Source organism: Sinocyclocheilus grahami, unplaced genomic scaffold (assembly GCF_001515645.1).
Source record: "Sinocyclocheilus grahami isolate Dianchi unplaced genomic scaffold, SAMN03320097.WGS_v1.1 scaffold699.1, whole genome shotgun sequence".
Taxonomy (NCBI): Eukaryota; Metazoa; Chordata; class Actinopteri; order Cypriniformes; family Cyprinidae; genus Sinocyclocheilus; species Sinocyclocheilus grahami.
In genome coordinates this window covers 480,289-502,011 of record NW_015505878.1, presented here as the reverse complement: position 1 = coordinate 502,011, position 21,723 = coordinate 480,289, and the positions used below count along the sequence as shown (strand labels likewise).

General features: G+C 38.5%; 1 protein-coding gene across 1 annotated transcript in view; it reads left to right on the top strand.

Moving 5' to 3' along the window:
* The first annotated feature begins 203 nt into the window (after positions 1-203).
* The window catches only part of LOC107559799 (prostaglandin F2 receptor negative regulator-like), a 61,168-nt gene continuing 39,648 nt past the window's right edge, over positions 204-21,723 (top strand). Inside the window, exons 1-4 of the mRNA XM_016243768.1 lie at positions 204-428; positions 2,967-3,332; positions 13,451-13,858; positions 19,561-19,920. Of these exons, the coding sequence (XP_016099254.1) occupies positions 386-428; positions 2,967-3,332; positions 13,451-13,858; positions 19,561-19,920 (1,177 nt within the window). The 5' untranslated portion in view covers positions 204-385. The remainder of the gene's footprint in view (positions 429-2,966; positions 3,333-13,450; positions 13,859-19,560; positions 19,921-21,723) is intronic.

Sequence of the window (21,723 nt, the reverse complement as noted above, 5' to 3'; positions counted from 1 at the left end):
ATCTATCTATCTATCTATCTATCTATCTATCTATCTATCTATCTATCTATCTATCTATCTCTGTCTGTCTGTCTGTGTCTTGTGTGAGAGTGCGCGCGCGTGCCTGAGTGAGGGTGTGATGTTCTCTCGTAGGCTCGTAGGGAATCCCGCTTCACTTCCGTCATTCGGTTGTTGAACTTCCAAGAGCGTAAATCAATCACGGGCGCACGCGCAGTGGACGCGTCCATCAGTCATCTCCCGTTCGCGCTCAGACCGAGGCCGTGACGTCATCGCAGCGAGGGTCTCCGTGTCTCAGGTGTATCCCGGAGCTGTCTGTCTCTCCAGCAGTCTGTCTTCGGCTCATATCAGGAATAACGCGGTGGCCCGACCTCGCGTCTCCAGCGACATGGGAAAGACTCGAGCGCTGATCCTGCTGTGCGCCGCTCTCGGTGAGTGTCCTGCGGGAACATCTGAACTGCAATTGTAGCAAAGAAATGACAAACCCTCCGCGTACGGCGTGCGTCTGTTGTATTTGACAAGTAACAGTGTTCCTGTCAGAAACATGAGAGTGTTTTGCTAGGTTACCTAAAATGTGTATAGATTTGCATGATATTTACAGTAAATACCTCAAAGGAAGTAAATGCATATTGATGTATAGTATAGATTTGCATAATAAATTAGATCTAACTACGTCTCTGAATCATTATAGAATTGTTCTGCCATTTTTTTTTTAATATTATTAGATTTGCACGGTCAAAATCTAAATTCCTCAAGGGATGTATAGTATGCATATTGAAGTAGCCTATAGTTTAGATATCCAAATTAAATGAACTCTAACTATAATCATTATAGAATTATTTTGCCTTGATGTCTGACTATTTTTTTATTTGCATTGTCAAACTTAACAGTAAACACCTCAAAAGGTATATTAAATGAGCTCTCTATAAAATGAGAACTGATGCCTTGGCAACTATTGGAAATACAAGTTTATTTATTTCAATTAACAGAATTTTTTTTATGGTTTTATTTTTAATTTTAGTTTTAGTTAACTATAATAACCCTGCACTTAGGATATGACATGGAATGGCATGCAAACTTATACTCTTAAATATAATAATTGTAATTTGAATCAAAAAGGGTTTCACAGCTTTTGTCAGTTCCTCAAATTACATTTTATTTACGAGTTCTGAAAACCATCAATGTACTGGTGCTTTAAAGAAGCCAGAAACCAAAACACTGATCAGAAGAACCTGTAAAGAAACACCAAGAACTTTTAACCTTCAAAGAGCCAATTGGTTTTTGATATCATTTTTTGAACCTAAATACTGCAATCCTTGAGGAACAATTTTTACAGAAACCTGGCATAAACTTTCTGCTTTGCATATTACATGAGACCTAAATAAACCTCTAAATTATTATAGAAATCTTCTCTTGATTATACATTTTGACCATGTAAATCTGAAACTTTTAGTGTATAAATTAAAAATGTATGTAAGGTTTTTTAATTCATGATTTCATACAGTGTGAGATGCTGACATATTTGAGTTTTATGCATGCATGTATTTGCATATGTATATTCTCATGTGCACCTGTGCACAGTAAACAAACTTCAAAACAGACCAGAATATATCACCTTTCCTCTCTTTTCTTGCTATTCTGTATTAATTTATCACATAGACCGGTCTGTTAAACACTCCTGTATTGACTTCAAAGCTAAAAAAAAAAATATATAAGAATTTGTGATTTTCTAATGCTGACAAGATTCCCAATAGACTTGATTTATTTTAAATATAGTGCAAAAGAGAATAAATAAGTATATGGTGAAAATAACAATGCTTTAAAGCACACATTTCTCCTGTATCTTCCCCAGTTTTAAAGTTGCTCAGTAGGTGCCTACAGCTGAAAGCGTGTCAGTCTGTGATACATGAGCTCTCTTGTAAGAAAGGAATATTTTAAGATAGTCTTTTTTCATTTAGTGTCATTTGCAAGTCTAGTGGGGTGAGAGTGACATGGTTATCATTAGCATGGTGCTTCATTTGCATTTGTGGTCTTTTTTGTATGAAAATGCATGTGTGCTTTGAAGATAATCCTCATAATCCCATTGTAAAGTGGCATACACCAAACAGCACTTGTGTGCTTATGAAATTCAGGAATCAGGTAAAATATTCAGATGTTGTGGTTAAGTTATATTTCACATCACATGTCACATAATTAGTGATGCTTCCTCACTTTTCACCATCCAGACAATTTTAAATGCACTGGTAACATCTGATTCAGAGAAGCCCAAACCAGGGCCATTTTTTATAATATATATATATTTATATAATTATATAATATATATATATATATATATATATTATTTTTTTTTTATTATTATTATTTTATTTTTTTATTGAAATCTAAAAAACAATATTAGTGAATTTGTTATAAAAATAATAAATAAATAATAATTAAAATTTGTTTAAATATTTTAAAATTGTATACATTTTAATAAATTAATTTAATATTAATTTAGATTAATGTAAATTAAGATAATTTACCATTAATTTTAATTAATGTTAAATGTATATTAATTAATTTAATACATTAATTAAAAATGTACTTTGGGCCCACCAAAGCCCTCAATTAAGTCTATTTCTTGCCCTTCGTATTAAAAGGTTTGGGCACCTCTGATTTAAATGAACTGGTTTTATTCATGTCGAAATTATTAATAGAGCTAAATCACCTAAATACATTAATTTATACCAACAAAAGTTTTATGGGTTAAATCGGGTAGAAAAAGCTCTTTAAGGTAATAATTGCAGGTTACCACTTTTTATAGTGTGTATAAAATCATAATAAACCAAAATATAAGAGTTAATTGTCCTGTTTCATATGGAAATCCAGACATTAAGTTGTTTGCCAACACTATTTCATGTTGATGTCATTTAAAAGCAACTATGAAATAAGAGCAATCAATAAAGCAGTGTTGTGTTTGTGTTTTGAAGGTTTATGCCACTGCAGGTCGGTGACGGTGTCCGGGGGCCCCCTGCTCCGGGTAGAGGGCCAGCCACTGTCCATTCGCTGTGATGTATCGGAGTATGAGGGCCCGAGGGAGCAGGACTTTGAATGGACCGTAACACGAGGGACAGAAACCATCAAAGTGATCTCGACGTTTGATGATCGTTTCACAGACCGCTCTCTTCAGGACCGCATCCGGAGCGATGACATTAGTGTGTCACGACTAGCAGACAACGCCATTGAACTGAGAATTCAGGAGGCTCGAGTTAGTGACAGCGCCATCTACCGCTGCAGTACTCCGAGCACAGACTCATTCATTAGTGGAAACTATGAAGCAGACGTCCAGCTGCAAGGTCAGTATGTGGTGTTTTAAATGGTAAAAGTCACCTGGTGTAAAACATTTGCGAACAAATAAATAAAACAAATGCATAATGAATATGCAGAAAATGAGGTTTAATACAAATTAATGCAACTAAGTATTGTTCCCATTTAGTCGATCACTCTGAGTCACGTCGGTGACTGACGAATTGGGATCTCGCTTAGAGAGACCAATCCACTTCGAGTGTAAACTAAACGAGCCAATGCACATTGGCATGCGATGATTGCATCCAGCTGCCGCTGATCACAGTGTGAGCATAAAAAGGCAACCGGTGCAACGTATACCAGCTTTTCGCTTCGGAGCCGAGCGACAACATCGTTCTGCTCCTACCAAACTGCTTCGTATTAGGGCTGTGCGATTTGGGGGAAAATATCAAATTGCACACAGAAAGTTCAAGATGTTTTGGGGGGGTTTTGGTTTTTTTTTTTTTTTTTTTTTTTTAATGGTGGGTGTTTACGCAGTTGGCTAGAGCAGTGCTGATTGGGGAGAACGGAGGTGCCCTCACTCTTTCCCAGGGCAAGTAAGATTGCAACTCAAGGCTGGGAGTCATGCATATGCTCTGGAACAGAGTAATATCGTGTCCACATCGCAGGCTTTGCGATTAAGAAATTGCAACGTCTCAAATCGCGATTTCGATTAATCGCACAACCCTACTTCGTATGTGTGATGAGTCTAGCTCGCTCTCGGGAGCTTTTTGTGTTGGCGGACAGCGCTTCAGTGGAGGTCGTTCCTGTGTCGAGTGGGTTGCGCACTTCAGACTGCACTACCCCCCGTCGTACTGCAAACGGTTTCCCCTGTGCGTCTCAGCACGTAAAAGAGCATTTCCCTAAAATAGTCAATTTGTCTAAACGAGTACAATAAGCGGGTGCGTCTTTGTAAAGATGATGGATCGTCTTTTTAAAGATGCCATTTCACCCATTCGTTTCTGGATGTGGCCGTTACCTGGCGCCGGGTGATGGTCACGATCGCTGCCTCATTCGGTGCTCCTCCCGACGACTGGATGTCGATCACTACATCGGAGGCAGAGCTCTCTGGAGAGGAAGATCCGGCTGTGCTGCCACCCACCGGGACTGTGGCAAGGCCTGAATTGGATCCAGAGATGTCGGCTATGCTTTCCCGGGCCAAGAGGGTAGGGCTCGAGTGGAAACCTCCATCGCGTCCCGGGTCCTCGAGGTTGGACGATTGGTTTCTCGGGGTGGCTTGCGCTGGTTCTCAGCCCCCCACCTCAGTGCCCTTCTTGCCGGAGGTGCATGAGGAGCTCACCAGGTCATGTACGGCACCTTTTACTGCCGGAAACCGACCTGCTGGTTCCTCCTTCCTCACCACCCTCGACGGTGGTGCAGCTAGGGTGTATACAAGGGTCCCCCCGGTGGAGCTGTCGGTTGCGATGCAATTGTGACCTAATACCGCCTCCACCCGGCAGGGCGAACTGTGCCTCCCCCCCTGAGGGACCTGCACAAGGGTGGTCATGATCCGGAAGTTCTGAAAGAGCTCCGAACCGCTAATGAGCTCACGCTCCGAGCGATGAAGGTCACCGCAAGTTCTCTGGGTCGTGCGATGTCCACACTTGTGGTCCAGGAGCGCCATCTCTGGGTGTGTCTGGTTGATATGAGGGACACCGACAAAGTTCGGTTCCTTAATGCCCCTGTGTCCCAGATCGGCCTCTTCGGCGACGCGGTCGAGAGCTTGGCCCAGCAGCTCTCGGCTACACAGAAGCAGACTGAGGCGGGTCGTCACACCCTGACGGGCAGCTGCTGCCTCCAGGCGAAGGAGGGCCGGGTGGAGAATCTGGAAAATCTTGACGAGAGAGTGGTTTTCTCTGTTCCTGGGTCCCAGGAGGGCACGGAGAGTCACGGACAAACCAGCACCGGACCACACTCATCCTCCACCATCGCCAGCAGGCAGCACCGTGCGGACGGTTCAAGAGCGTCAACAAAGGCCCTGCTCATGCACCCTCTGCCAAACTGTGGAACCAGGTAAGCATTGCACCGCACACTCAGACCCCTCTTCGGTCCGCTCACAAGCTCGAGTTGGGTCCCTGCGTTCCACCTTGCTGCCCCTCTGCGGGTATGGCGGTGGCTCCGCTGGTCCCGCTTGCACGGTATCTGGGTGCCTGTCTAGCGCTACCCAACCCATCTCAGTGGCTTCTGCAGACAGTCAGCCTCGGCTATGCGATTCAGTTCGCCCGGCATCCCCCCAAGTTCAGTGGCATCCGCTTCACGACGGTGAAGGCGGCCGATGCTCCTCTTTTGCGTGCAGAGATCGCAGTCCTACTGGCGAAGGATGCGATAGAGCTGGTCCCTCCAACCGATGAATACAGGGTTTTACAGCCCTTACTTCATTGTATCCGAGAAAGGCGGTGGGCTACGACCAATCTTGGATCTGCGTGTCTTGAACCGGGCCCTTCGCCAGTTACCATTCAAGATGTTGACGCAGAAACGCATCTTCGGGTGCATCCGTCCCTGAGGTTGGTTTGCAGCAATCGACCTGAATGATGAATACTTTCATGTGTCGATCCTTCCGCGCCGCAGACCATTTCTGTGGTTCGCGTTCGAAGGACGAGCATATCAGTACGAGGTCCTGCCCTCTGGGCTGTCCTTGTCGCCCCGTGTCTTCATGTAAGTTGCAGATGCAGCCCTTGTTCCCCTGAGAGAACAGGGCGTTCGCATTCCCAACTACCTCAACAACTGGCTCATACTAGCTCAGTCTCAACATCAGTTGTGTGCACACAGGGACTTGGTGCTTTTGCACCTCAGCCGGTTGGGCCTTCAGGTCAACTGGGAAAAAAGCAAACTCTCTGATGCAGAGGATCTCTTTTCTCGGTATGGAGTTGGATTCGGTCGAACAGACAGCACGCCTCACAGAGGAATGTGCACGGTCGGTGCTGAACTGCTTGAATTCGTTGAAATTACAGTGGTGTGAAAAAGTGTTGGCCCCCTTCCTGATTTCTTTTTTTTTGCATGTTTGTCACACTTTAATGTTTCAGATCATCAAACAAATTTAAATATTAGTCAAAAATAATACAAGTAAACACAGCATGCAGTTTTTAAATGAAGGTTTTTATTATTAAGGGAAAACAAAATCCAAAACTACATTGCCCTGTGTGAATAAATGTTTGCCCCCCTGTTAAAACTGTGGTTTATCACACCTGAGTTCAATTTCTCTAGCCACACCCAGGCCTGATTACTGCCACACCTGTTCGCAATCAAGAAATCTCTTAAATAGGACCTGCCTGACAAAGTGAAGTAGACCAAAAATCCTCAAAACTAGACATCATGCCGAGATCCAAAGAAATTCAGAAACAAATGAGAAAGAAAGTAATTGAGATCTATCAGTCTGGAAAAGGTTATAAAGCCATTTCTAAAGCTTTGGGACTCCAGCGAACCACAGTGAGAGCCATTATTCACAAATGGCAAAAACATGGAACAGTGGAGAACCTTCCCAGGAGTGGCCGGCCGACCAAAATTACCCCAAGAGCACAGCGACGACTCATCCAAGAGGTCAGAAAAGACCCCACAACAACATCCAAAGAACTGCAGGCCTCACTTGCCTCAGTTAAGGTCAGTGTTCATGACTCCACCATAAGAAAGAGACTGGGCAAAAGTGGTCTGCATGGCAGAGTTGCGCTGCTGAGCAAAAAGAACATGAAGTCTCAGTTTTGCCAAAAAACATCTTGATGATCCCCAGGACTTTTGGGAAAATATTTTGTGGACTGACGAGACAAAAGTTGAACTTTTTGGAAGGTGTGTGTCCCATTATCTTGGATCTGCGTGTCTTGAACCGGGCCCTTCGCCAGTTACCATTCAAGATGTTGACGCAGAAACGCATCTTCGGGTGCATCCGTCCCTGAGGTTGGTTTGCAGCAATCGACCTGAATGATGAATACTTTCATGTGTCGATCCTTCCGCGCCGCAGACCATTTCTGTGGTTCGCGTTCGAAGGACGAGCATATCAGTACGAGGTCCTGCCCTCTGGGCTGTCCTTGTCGCCCCGTGTCTTCATGTAAGTTGCAGATGCAGCCCTTGTTCCCCTGAGAGAACAGGGCGTTCGCATTCCCAACTACCTCAACAACTGGCTCATACTAGCTCAGTCTCAACATCAGTTGTGTGCACACAGGGACTTGGTGCTTTTGCACCTCAGCCGGTTGGGCCTTCAGGTCAACTGGGAAAAAAGCAAACTCTTGTGTTCACTTGTGTTATTTTTTACTAATAGTTAAATTTGTTTGATGATCTGAAACATTAAAGTGTGACAAACATGCAAAAAAATAAGAAATCAGGAAGGGGGCCAACACTTTTTCACACCACTGTATTTCAGAGGATCCTGGGGCGTTACGCCGCTGGGGCTGCTTCATATGAGACAGCTCCAGCACTGGCTTCATGGCCGAGTCCCGAGGTGGGTGTGGCAGCGCGGCACTCACCGGGTCCAAGTTACACCGGTCTGTCGCCAAACCTTCACCCCGTGGTCAGACCTTTCGTTCCTCCGGGCAGGAGTGCCCCTAAAACAGGTCTCCAGGCATGATGTGGTTTACAAGGATGCCTCCACCACCAGCTGGGGGGCCACGTACCATGGGCGCAGTGTCGGGGTATGGATGGGCCCCCAACTGCACTGGCATATCAATTGCCTAGAGTTGTTAGCAGTGCGCCTTGCCTTGAACCATCTCAAAGGGTGCTTACGAGGCAAGCACGTGCTGGTCCGAATGGACAACACGGCGACCGTTGCGTACATCAACTGATAAGGTGGTCTGCGCTCCCGTCACATGTCGTAACTCACCTGCCACCTCCTCCTTTGGAAGTTCTGAGGTCACTTCGTGCCATTCACATTCCGGTTCTGCTCAACTGTACGGCCAACGAGCTGTCACGAGCTACGCTCCCGGGAGAATGGAGACTCCATCCCCAGATGGTCCAGCTGTTTTGGAGACGTTTCGGAGCCGCTCAGGTAGACCTGTTTGCCTCTCCAGAAACCTCTCACTGCCAGTTGTTCTACTCCCTGACCGAAGGAACTCTCGGCACGGAAGCACTGGCACACAGCTGGCCGCGGGGCCTGCGCAAGTATGCGTTTCCCCCAGTGAGCCTTCTCGCACAGACGCTGTGCAAGTTCAGGGAGGACGAGGAGCAGGTCCTGCTTGTGGCGCTGTATTGGCGCACTCTGACCTGGTTCCCCGAACTAATGCTCCTCGCAACAGTCCCTCCCTGGCAGATTCCTCTGAGGAAGGATCTACTGACTCAGTTCCCACTACTCCCTTCAGGGATCAGGTGGTGAGCCTGCAAGCGCTGCCCCCGGAGGAGGCAGACCCAGCCCTAGCTTTGCTCTGTCCCGTCCGAGCCTTGAGATGCTATGTAGACCGGACACAAAACTTTAGGACCTCAGACCAGCTCTTTGTCTGTTACGGAGGATGGCATAAGGGGAATGCCGTGTCTAAGCAGAGGATGGCCCACTGGATTGTGGATTCCATCACCCTGGCTTATCAGGCACAGGGTGTGCCCTGCCCGCTCAGGTTGCGAGCTCACTCTACTAGGAGTGTTGCATCCTCCTGGGCGCTGGCTCGTGGCACTGAAGAGAGAGCAAGAGAGAGAGAGAGAGAGAGAGCGCGCAATTCTGTTGTGTGATCTTTGATGTTCACTCACTAAGCGAGATCCCAGTTCGTCAGTCACGAGGGTTACATACGTAACCGAGACGTTTTTCAAGGTAATGAATCCAAATTTGAGACAGGAAGACTAGAAGACTAGACTGCAAACAGTGTTATTTTGGGGCATTTAAAACTAAAAACTGATACGTTTTATTGTCTCTGTGTGAATTGGAAAAATGCAAATTTGTAAAAATGGTGACATCATGCATATGGGTATTACATGTTGTGTTACATTTTTTTTTTACAAACTTTCCAGTTATGTCTGTGAGAAAGGGATATTGACTCGACAAGCTTGCGCATCTTGCTGCCCCGCCGCGCGCTCAATCCAATTCTGCCATTTCCATGAGGTTTTTTTTTTGTGACATTGTCAACTACTGGCCTGGCAACCATAATACAGTGTTTTTAGTTGTTTTCACGGATCTGTGAAAATGAGGATCATTTTGACAGTGTTACCACCTGTATGTGAGACTTTTCAAAAACGCAAAGAAAAAACTTTTCTGTTTTCAGTACATCATTGTCATGTAAACGTACCCTCAGTATCACTAATAAGCTATTATAGTTTTTATTAATATTTTAATATTTATTATATAAATTATTATTATATTTTATTTCCTTATTTTATATTTTTTATTATTATTTAAAATTTTAGTCATTTTGTTGTTTCACTTTTAGTAGTTTTTGTATTTAAATATGTCTATCTAGTTTTTTTTTTTCATTTTGTTTTTCATTTTTTCAGTTAATGTTTATTTTTTAAATTCTAAAAATATTCCAAACATTTTGAACTATCTAAAAATGCTTAAATCAAGTTATATTTACTTGAGAAAATTATTTAAAATATTAAACCTTGTTTTTTGAAAAACAAAATCATCAAAATTAAGTGAGTGGATTTATAAAACAAGTTAAAAATATCTGTCAGTGGGGCAAGAAAAATAATCTTAAATATAGCTGCAAGCAGCAATTACAAGTAAATATATCTTGATTTAAAAGTGTTTAGATATTCATACCAGAAAGCGAGACAAAAACACTAAGAAAACAACTTTTTGCAGTGTAAAATTGCCCTTCAAAAATTAAGCTCTGGAAAATTGTATTAAATACAAACACACACTTTAAAAAATCATTATTAATAAGAGTTGGGCATGCAGTGCAATGCATTGAACTAGCAAGCCTAAACTCTGAACACCAGCAGCGTTCATTATGCAAAATTCACTGGGTTAATGATATTGCCATTATCATTAGTTCATGAGCACTGACTGATCATGTTGAAAATTAGAGTAATCACTGCAGATTTGCGTATGAATCCACAGGACATGTAAAATATCTCAATTGTTTCTCCTGACAGAAATGTGATTAAATGTCGATGTAGAATTGTTTTGCTGGCTCTCAGATGTTTTTCAGAAGTAATAGATCTTAATACGAACTTGAATGTTTCTTATGAAATACTCCCAAGATCAAATGATCTGCTATTCACATTAATTGTATAGCTCTAAACTTTTACTATAAGACTCACTTATTTATTTACGTTTATCTTTTATTTCAGAAATTTTAGACAAAATTGATATTACTGGTCAAAAGTTTGCAATAGTTAGGATTATTTAATGTTTTTGAAAGAAGACCCTTATGCTCACCAAGGCTGCATTTATTTGATCAAACATTATGAAATATTATTACAATTCATCATCATTACTCCAGTCTTCAGTGTCACATGATCCTTCAGAAATCATTCTAATATACTGATTTGCTGCTCAAGATACATTTAAGATTATTAGCAATGTTGGAAACAGCTGAAACGCTGTTAAAAACAGATGAAAACTTATTTAAAATACATGAAAAATGTCTTAATTATTACAAACTTTTGACCGGAGTGTAACTAAAGCTAAAATGAAGAATCCATTTAAGTAACAACTGAGAAATAATATTGGCGCCTTACTGAACATAAAATCTAGTTGGAACAGAAGTTGTCATGTTCAGTAGCTCTTCACTTTGAGGGTAATCAGTATTGAAAATATTTATAGATTGCATACTGATCTGCAAAAAGCCTGTCTAATGATGTTGACTGCATGTAACACAGCTTGTTACAACATTTCTGAGGTCTGTTGGGTTTGTCTTCACATTTCCGTTTTCACAGTGATGTGCTGTAAATAAGCAGCGTTCCTGCGTGGCACACAAGCTGATGAACACTAGCATTCACACTAACTACCTGCTGTCAGGTGCTGCGTTCCCTCCTGTCTGCTTGTTCGTGGAGTAACATGCTAACTGTAGCAGGTGGAGAGTTCTGGCGACTCCATCAGATCCAGCAGAGCACTCGTGTACAAGAACCGCAGATCAGTCAAGATCAGATCGGTGATAATCTCAGCAGTTACTGTTCTGAATGATGTTGATTGGCACAGAAAAGAATTGTGACTCAAATCATATTTATTTATTTAAATTAATGTATTTATTCAAAGTTTAAAACTAAATGTGTGATTATTGCAAATGTACAGTTTAAAAGTAGAGAGACAGACAGTTGTATAGATAGATAGGTCCATCTATCTATCTATCTATCTATCTGTCTGTCTGTCTGTCTGTCTGTCTGTCTGTCTGTCTGTCTGTCTGTCTGTCTGTCTTTCCATCCATCCATCCATTTAACCGTCTATTTAATTGTCCATCTGTTCATCTATATATCTGTCTATCCATCCATCCATCCATGCAACAGTGGAAGATGATGGGATAAGAGAAAAATACACACTGTTTTGAAATTGTTGCCTCAAGTCTTTAGACATGTTAACATGAGACTAGTGAGTTTAGTCCATTTACTAATCAAGTAAACTAGATATATACAATCAGAATGATCGATTCTATTATAATTATAGATTATAGTGTTTTTGTGTTGGTTCTTTTGCACACCAGTCTCTTCCTCCTTTGGTTCTGCAGTTAATAGTTGATTTTGACAGAGCAAGTAAGGACTTTTGATTGTATTTAGAGAGGTAACTTCTTTGACTGCATCTGTTTCCACATGAGTTCACCTCTGATAGTTAAACTCGTCGATCTGGTTCCGTGACTGGTGCATGAGTCCTTGTGATTAGACCTGGTAGACACGATGTCGGCTTTTATTCTTAAACTAACATTGTATCTTTTTAGTAATGTTCTGTGTTTTGTTTCATTTTTATGTGCGTCTATAATCTAAGTTCAATGGTTGGATGACGGTGTACAATGGCATTTCCTGCCGTATTATTACAGTAATTTATTGACAGTAAGGTGTGTTAAAGCAGTTTCCCCACATGACATTTTTTATGGAATTGAACTGGACTGCATTTGTTTGCATGTAAAACTTGAATAGCTTATAATGTTTTGAAACTTAGTTTCATGTAAAATTAACGAGAGGAAAGTAATGAAGTAAAGTGCAGCAGTAAAATAAAGTGCAGTGTCTAATCCTCTGTTAAATATACAAGGAACAAACGTGTGTACTGAAAATGCAAATGTCATGTTTAGTAGAACTTTCCTAAATTTTACAGCTAAAGAAACAAAAATGATCAATTTGCTTCTATTGAAATACTAATATATAAGTAGTGGTCTGATACTAATATCTAGAGAGCTGACAAATAATACTTAAAAGAAATTGTACTTGTATTCATCAAGGATACATAATCAAAAGTGACAATAAAGACATTTATAATGTTACAAAAGATTTCTATTTCTAAGAAATGCTGTCTTTTTAACTGTCTATTCATCAAAGAATCCTGAAAAATAAAATGTATGATGGTTTCCACAAAAATATGAAGCAGCACAACTGTTTTCAACATTAATAATAATCAAAAATGTTTCTTGAGCAGCAAATCAGCATATTAAAATAATTTCTGAAAGATCATGTGACTCATAAGACAGGAGTAATAATGCTGAAAATGCAGGTTTGATCACAGGAATAAATTAAATTTTAACATATATATTTACATTGAAAATAGCTATTTTAGATTGTAATAATATTTCACAATATTTCTGTTTTTTTCTTTATTTTTGGTCGAATAAATGCAGCCTTGGTGAGCAGAAGAGACTTCTCTCAAAAACATTTAAAAGATTTACTGACCCCAAACTTTTGAATGGTAGTGTACATATATATAAAAAAATATATACAATTTTAATATTTTCAAATTGTGCAAAATATATTAGAATTTCTTTTTTAAATAGCTGGCGTAGGATTTACTTTTAACATTTCCACTCTGAAATTGCTAGTAAATTTAACAAATAGTTACACAGAAACGAACATATTGAATTATACATGAAATTTTAAAGTAAAAATACTGAAATAGTATTTTATTGCATAACATACTCCAATAAACCTAAAAAAAATTACAGTTTATGTATTGGCTTTTGGGAGATTTTGGATTCTATACAAATTTCCAGTGAACAATTTATCAGCCTGGCTGATATATCGGTTTATTGGTGTGATTGTGCTTGTACCTCTTCTCTAAAAGTTTTCTTTTCTATTCCAGTTGTTCCCAGCAGTCTGATTGTGGCTCCCGATGCCCCAAACCCTGTGGTTTGTGAGGGCAGATCTATCAGACTCCAGTGCAACGTCTCCCGCAACTTCATTGAAGGAATTTACCTGTCTCTTACGTGGTCATTTAAGAAGGGCTCATCTCTACTAGAGGACCTGCTGACCTTTGGTCCAGATTTGGGTGTGACGGTTGGTGATGATTACATGCTGCGCTACACAGATGGCGGGATGCGTCTAGAAATGGGAAACGGCGTCTCGCACAGTCTCGTGCTCTCCAGAGCGACACCGGCCGATCAGGGCATGTATGTGTGTACGGCCAGATTGTGGATGAGAGAGCAGGGAATCTGGAACCGCATTCAGGAGAAGACAATGGAGATGGGAGAAGTGACTGTCAACTCTACAGGTAGGCCTGTCACGATAACAACTTTTTGTTGTGCGATATATTGCCCCAGAAATAATTGCGATAAGCGATATTGCCATTTTAAAGACCATTTTATGCCACTGAATATATAATCATAATGAAACAGCATAATAACGCAAGAAGGCCACACTTCCAAATAACAACAAACTTTTAATTTTTAAGAATATTTAGATCATGGAAATTAAGTATCAAAATGTTAGATACCGTAAAAAACCTGAATAAATAGTAAATAAACATTTTCTAACAAAAAGTGCAAAGTAACAAGGAGAAAACGAGAAAAATGCACAAATAACTTGTATGGAGATTTTTCCATCTACAGATTTTTCCCAGACCTTCTTTTCTCTGTAAATTAAGGGTGCACACTATTGCTGAAAAACACAATCACTACTTAGCATGTCCGTATGCACAAAGGCACAGATCCCTAAACAAGACCATATCTGCAGATAAACTTTTTTTGCAGAAGCATTTTTTTTTATTTGAACTAGCACCTCATGACTACACCATGTTATGTACAAGAAGCTGCAAACGACACAGGCGCAAGTGGAATGTACAAAATATGGTGACATTAATTTTTAAGTAAATATAATGGGCGATATATTGCGTCATCAAAAATGATTGAGGTCATGTACATATATTGCGCGATTAGTCGATATATTGATTATTGCGACAGGCCTACCTACAGGTTAGTTACTTTCTACAACAACTCGATAAAAATAGCCCATAGCACAACAGAATAAAAACACAACTCAATGAAATTAATACAATTAAAATATATTAGTAGAAATTATGTAAGATTCGCTTATGTTAATTAACATTTTTAGGAGAATTTTAGAGAAACCGTCACACTCAAATTCTGCCGTTTGCATAGAGCTGTGTATCGTTCAAAATTTTCAATATCGATACCGATACCTTGACTTTGATACTGGTTCCTAAACGATACTTTTTCCGATACCAATTTGATGAAATCCATTTTAACAAGATTACATTACACATTACCTCAAAAAACCTGTTTTACTTCTTCAGCTTTTTGAGGTTTTTACAGACTTATAGACTCCTGAGCCACTGCACAAAGGAACAAAATGTAACCAACCCCAAAAAATCAGTGCAAATAGTTTTAATAAAGTTCAAATAGTTTTTAGTTTCCACATCTTTTAGGCTACGTTTACACTAGTGCATTTTCATTTTAAAATGCATAGCTCAGACATAGTCATCATTTCTATTCATTTTCCACTGATTTACTGATGAACATTAGCTGCTGCTAGAGCTGTCTGTCTATGTTTTCTCTTCCGCGATCGCTGTTCTGACTCAGAGGAAGCTCATTCGCTGCTCATATGTCAGTCAAATAACACATTCATAACTCGCCCTGTCTCCGATGACGAACGTCCATTACACTTCCACGTTCAGTTTTGTACTTAAGAAACCTGGAAAACATTTCTACAGATGAAACATGAAGCTAATAAACATACCAATTTGACAGTAAATGATTTGTATGTGATTTTCATGAGATTCTGCCTATTTTTATAACAATACAGTGTGTTTACATGAGAAATGCTAAGCAGGTGTAACGATTTGCTTGATTTAAAAGGCTACAAATAGCATATTTCAGCAACATTATATGGCCAAAATACACATTAGATCGCAATCGGAAGTTATTACAAACACCGATGGTAATTTAAAGTGAGTTTAAAGTGAATATAAGCGTAGTATAAATCGTATAAATTGTCTTATGTAGCATGATGCTACAGTGTGCATGAATGGTCACGTAACTTGCATTTTCGGTCGTGTAGTGTGGACGGAGATCTTTTCTGAAATGCAGTGGAAACGCCAGTATGAACGAGGATTGTTTTAATTTTAAAAAGCCAATTTAAAACGAATATTCACTAGTGTAAATGTAGCCTTACTTACTTCTATGGTGGTTGGGATGCTTACACACTACAGCCTCACATGTGAGCCAAGTCTCTGGGTGTAACCAGCGTAAACTAGTGTTTTTCCTTGATGCCTCTTCAGAGCCAATCACCAGTACTTGATTTAGGTCAATCAAGCATGCTGCATGCTTATTGACTCACTGACGTTGATGAGATTAACCCCTTAGGTACTGACAAGACATTTTAAGATACTCGATTGTATCGAGGCAATTTGATCGGTACCAAAAAAGTATCGAACTCGATACCTAGCCCTACATTTGCACAGAAAATGCATTAAATTTTAGAATTATTTTTATACTATTATAATATTAATTCAGATTTTGAATTGGTTATTATTTTTTTTATATTTTCAGTTTTTATCTTGGTTTGTGTTTTTGTCATTGTTATTAGTTTTTATTATAGTTATGAATTAGTTTAATTATGTAAATTGAATTATGGATTAAATTTAAAAAATATATTAGTTTTTTTTTATTGTACATTCAATAAAATGAAATTATAAATTATATTAGTTTTGCTTTTAAATTGTGTAAATTTAATGATACATTTATTAAACTTAAATCATAAATTATATTATTTTTTATTTTTAATAAATAATATAAATTAAATTATGCATGAATTTAATTGACAAATTATACCGTATTTTTTAATTATGTAAATTAAATAAGAAATTATATTAGTTTTTTTAATTATGCATTCAGTGAAATTAAATCATGATTTTTTTAAATTATTTTTTATTAAAATTATCTTTTAAAATTATAAAATTATGCATTAAATTAAATTTAAATTATGTTAAAAAAAGTTAGCATTTTATGCATTAAGTTTCTTGCTAAAGTCTTGAAAAGCAAATGTCAACTTAAGGAAAAGTGAATCTATTAAAAATTCTGACATGCACAATTTTGAGTGAACTATTCCTTTAATTCTCTTCCATTATGGCTTTATACTGTTGTGTATTTGCATAATGTTGTCAATTTTATCAGTTTAGTTATGTTGTGACCTCCTGGGAAACTGTCATGATCATGATGCCATGAAATAATCTAATTTGATTGGATAAAAGTACCTATGATGAATCATTGTTATGCAGTTTGCTCGAATTATCTTTAAACAACAATTGTGAGAAAATGAATAAATAAGTTGCATTTGGAGGAAAAAGAGAATGAAAGAGATTTGATTATGATTGTTCGAGTCATGCAGCGCTTCCCTCAGGTATGCTCTTTTGACCGGTTTTATCTTGTTCAATGTCTTCAGGCCTTTCTCACAAACCAGGCTGTTTTAATTCTCGTTGCTGGTGAAATTTCTGCCTGCGTACTATATATATACTGTCAATGTTACTGCAGAGTTTTTAATTAAAATCAGGAAGACTGCAAGTGTCTACTGTCTACAGAACCATCCAGCAGACATTACACAAACACAAGCTCTCAAAGTCTTTGTGTTGTTTGAGATTGTAACCAAAAGATGTTAAGAGAATACAAATTAACAAAGCAGTCTGTGCTGTCTAAAATTGATGTACCGAATATTACATTGAGAAACGATTGAGAGTTTGCTTTGAGGGGCCACTTTTACTGAAACGGCTATAACTCTTGAATGGAATGGAATATCTTCACCAAACTTGGTACACATATGTAAGACCTCAATCTTTGGTCAAATTTAAACAATTGCAGAGCTTGGTCACTTGCTGGTGCTATAAGAGTGAAGGAAAAAAAACATAAAAAGGGCTATAACTAAGCAACCCTTTGTCCGATCAACTTGAAAAATGGGATGCAGTGTCTTTGTCCAAAGTACCACAGGTGTCTACAAGGACATTTGCGTATCTCAAAACACATGGCTGCCTTTGGCCAATTAATTTTGAGCATCTATTAGACAAGGTTAATGGAGGTCGATCAGAATGAAACTCAATGGGGCCTGTTTGTCTCATGGCCCTAAAAGTCTGTGAGAAGTTTGACAGAAATCAACCACTGCGATATCGCGATATTTTTCAAGGGCTTAAACAATTGTATATTGTTTTTCACACATACACACAATATTCATATCATCTGATAGATCTCGTCATTCCGAACCACTTTGCATGTAGAACTGAACCGCTGCTGTCAATCAAATCGTTCATTAAAGTTAAAATCCTACTTTTGCAAAAAAGTCCTATAGGTTTTTGCTCAACCTCAATAAAACGTATTCTCTCTAGATCAATAATTATCAAAAAAATGTTGAATTTTACCCTTTGGGTAGCTATAATGGGGTCATTTAGATAAGGGGTTGTGGCCAAAGATACCCAAAAGCCTATAAATCCTAAACAAAAACTGAGAACATGTCAGATGATTCTTAACAAGCATGTTCCGATATGAGATCGGATCATAGGTGGTGCCGTGGCACTATAACTGCCATAAAAGTCAACATTAGATTTATATGGTAAATAACCTGGAATTACCAAAAATGCTCTTTTTATTCACTGATTCAGCTGGTTACAGGCTTGCTAAATATTATGTAATGCATTTTTTTTCTTATGTGGCTTAATGTTGCCTTAAAGCAATTGAACCCCATAATATATATTTATATTAGATTATATATAAATAATATATATATTTATTTTTATTATAGTATTTATAAATATTTTAAAGGAGCTTTTATTTAGTATTTTCTGTTTCCATTTTAGTTTTAGTTAAAATTTTAGTAGTTTTATTATGTACTTTTACTATTATAGTATTTAGATATATTTTTTAATTAGCTTTTTATATTTAATATTTTACATTTTAATTTTAGTAATTGTATTATGTGCTTTTATTATTTTTATACTATTACTGTCATGTCCTCTGTTTGATCACCCTGTCCTTCGGTTTTTGGGCTGTGTATCTGTCTACATGTTGTGAACACATGGTGTTTTGTTTTGATCGTTCACCATGTACTCTTCTGTGGCGTTCCTCCCTCCCTCTCGTTACCACCCTACTGCTCGTTATTGGTTGATTTCGCTCACCTGAATTCAATGTTCGGTTAATCTCCTGCTCTATTTATTTTCCCTCTTGTGTGTCGTCCAGTGCTAGATCGTTGTTCGCCAGTTCGCCAACACTCAGCCATCTGGTCTGGTCCTGTCTAGTCTGGTCTGTCCGCGCCATTGTCGGCTTCCTGTCAGGTTGTGGTTACTTCCATTCGTTTTGGTTTTTGTTTCTCTCTATTTTTTCTCCTGCCCCGTTTCCTAGACCGGGCGTCTGCATCCCCGCAGAAGTTTTTCGCCCCGCTTGGACGCCGGCTCTCTCGCCTCTTCCTCCCCTCTCCACTCTCGAATCCCCCATGCGGCCGCGCCGTTGAGCGCCCTCTGCCGGGTGTTTTTGCAAGAGTTTTTGTTGCTCAGTTTTTCTGTTGGACTATTTTTTCCTAACGCCCTGGCTTTTTTTTGTTATTTATTTCAAGGAACTGCCCTCTTGGTTTGGACTTATTATAAATAAACTGTTTTTCGCTGAAGCCTGCATCTGTGTCCGTGTGGTGTGCGTGACAATATCGTATTTATCCATATTTTAAATGATCTTTTTTATATTTTCAGTTTCAGTTTCAGTGTATATACATATATATATAATTATATTCTTTTTTTTCATCTACTATTTATATTTTAGTTTTAGTTTTAGTTAACAATAACAGCACCAGTTTGGAACAACATGAGGTTTAAGGTTGCATACTGGCATATTCATGTAGTTTATATTATTAAGATCTGAATTATTTCAGTTCCATTACTAATACTTCCATATTTTCCGTTTTTCTTTCCCTTTAAATCATCAGCGAACTCCCTCATCGTTCAGGTTCAGGATGACACCACATTGTCCACAGGAGAGACACTGCTCCTCACCTGTTCGGTTTCTGCTGAAGCCTCTGTTGAACTGGAGGTGATGTGGCTGATGAACGGCACCCATGTTCTGGCCCATCTGAGTCGTGACGGCGTGTTGACCAACACATCTGATGTCGTGGACGTGAGACGATTGGGAAAGTGGGATTTCCAGATCAAGGTTCACGGAGTGGAGATGTCTGATGCGGGACTATATGCATGTAAAGTGAGCGCGTGGGTTCAGCACGATGGTGGACGATGGTACTGGGTCACGGAGAAGATTTCAGACCCCGTACGTGTTCACGTTATAAAGCAAAGTAAGTGTGTTGCTTAATTTTTATTGACAGTCCTTTTCCTGTTTCTGAAGTATTATTTATAATATCATGACTCTTAACATAAGCACCCCATAGCGTTTCACGTTTTGTGGCAAAGTGTGACATTTAGAGAAAATGCCATCTGAAGCTCTTTACAGCTGCATATGAATGCGTTCTGCTTCCCTCATCCATAAAATATTAATTGGATGTAGATTATTTGGTATTTAAATGGCATTAAAAGCATAATATGCCGTTTATATTAGTGCAATGAAAATATCTTTTAAGAGATGGTCTTCCATGAAGATGGTTCACAGATCACGTTTTATCAGACTGATGTGGATGAGACGTCTTTTAGTGTCATTTAAGCCTGGATGATATAGGTAAAATAATTTTTCAACTGCGTATATCTTAATATATATCTAAATAGCTTAAAATTGTGATTTATTTTGTAAATACATTTACGGAACCATTTAGTTACTGTTAGAAATATATTTTATTTAATACTACTAATTAGTAAATAGATTAAAAATAATCAAGGCATTTAAAAAAAAAAATTACTAAATGAACAAAAACAATAAATTATATTTAATCATTTTTACTTACACTGATTAAATAAAGTACAATTGTTTAAATATAAGTTAATACTGATCAAAAGTGACGGTCAAGATTTATAATGTTACAAAAGATTTATATTGCAAATAAATGCTGTTCTTTTGAACTTTCTATTCATCAAATAATCCTGAAAAATAAAACATATACATTTCCACAAAAATATGAAGCAGCACAACCTTTTTCAATGTTGATAATAATAATAAATGTTTCATGAGCAGCAAATCAGCATATTAAAATGATTTCTGAAGGATCATGCCCAGAACAGAACCATACCGCCAATCCAAACTGTATGCTAATTGTCAGTCATCTTTGACGATAGTGGTCCTGACAGAAATGCTTTAATAAGTAAAAAATGCCTTATGTGAACATTTTAGTGAAACCGCAAACTTTAAAGAATCAGTTTTAATGATTCACTCAAATGGACAGTTTGAAATAATTCATGGAAATTAATTGCCATTTTTTGTTTTTGAAGTTTAAGCCAGAGACGGTAATTAAAAATCTCTGTCTTCCATTATGAAATCTTTAAACCAAGTGAAATAATTACAATCATAAAAATATTCACTATATTTTATGTTGCCAGTTAAATGATCACAAATATGTGTGTATATTCAGAATATCGTAAATGTAAAACCACAGATAAAATCAAGCATGCATGCTAAACTAAACATGTTATTTTACTGTCACTACCAGACTGGTTAGTTCTTAACCCGTCCAGCAATGTCTGCTGTCTAGAAGTGAAAGTAGAAATGTTGCATTCATTAGTTTTTCAGTCTGTTTAGCTCTGTCGTGTTAATAAGCAAGTTTCAGGCATGAGATGTGTGTGTTAGTGTCGTGTTTCTGAAGATTCGCTCTGTCACCAGCTATTGCATGAAAGGCTGTGGGTGGTCGTTCTGATGGAGGACTGTTGTCTATATTTACAGGCTAAAAGCCAGTTGCTTATGCTAGAAGTCAGTGTTAATCGTTTGGGATCTCGTTGTCAGAGTGATTCACAGGGAAGAGCTTCAAACTGTTTATTTTGTTAGGAACTACAAGGAGTAGTTCACCTTAAAAGGCAGACTCTGGTGTGATTTACTCATCTCAGTGAGTTTGAAATGTGTAGGATTTTGTTTTAGAAGATTTTGGAGCTCCAAAAATACAGAAAACAACATTCAATTCGTTCATATGAATTTCATATGTTCATTGCTGTGTTTGATT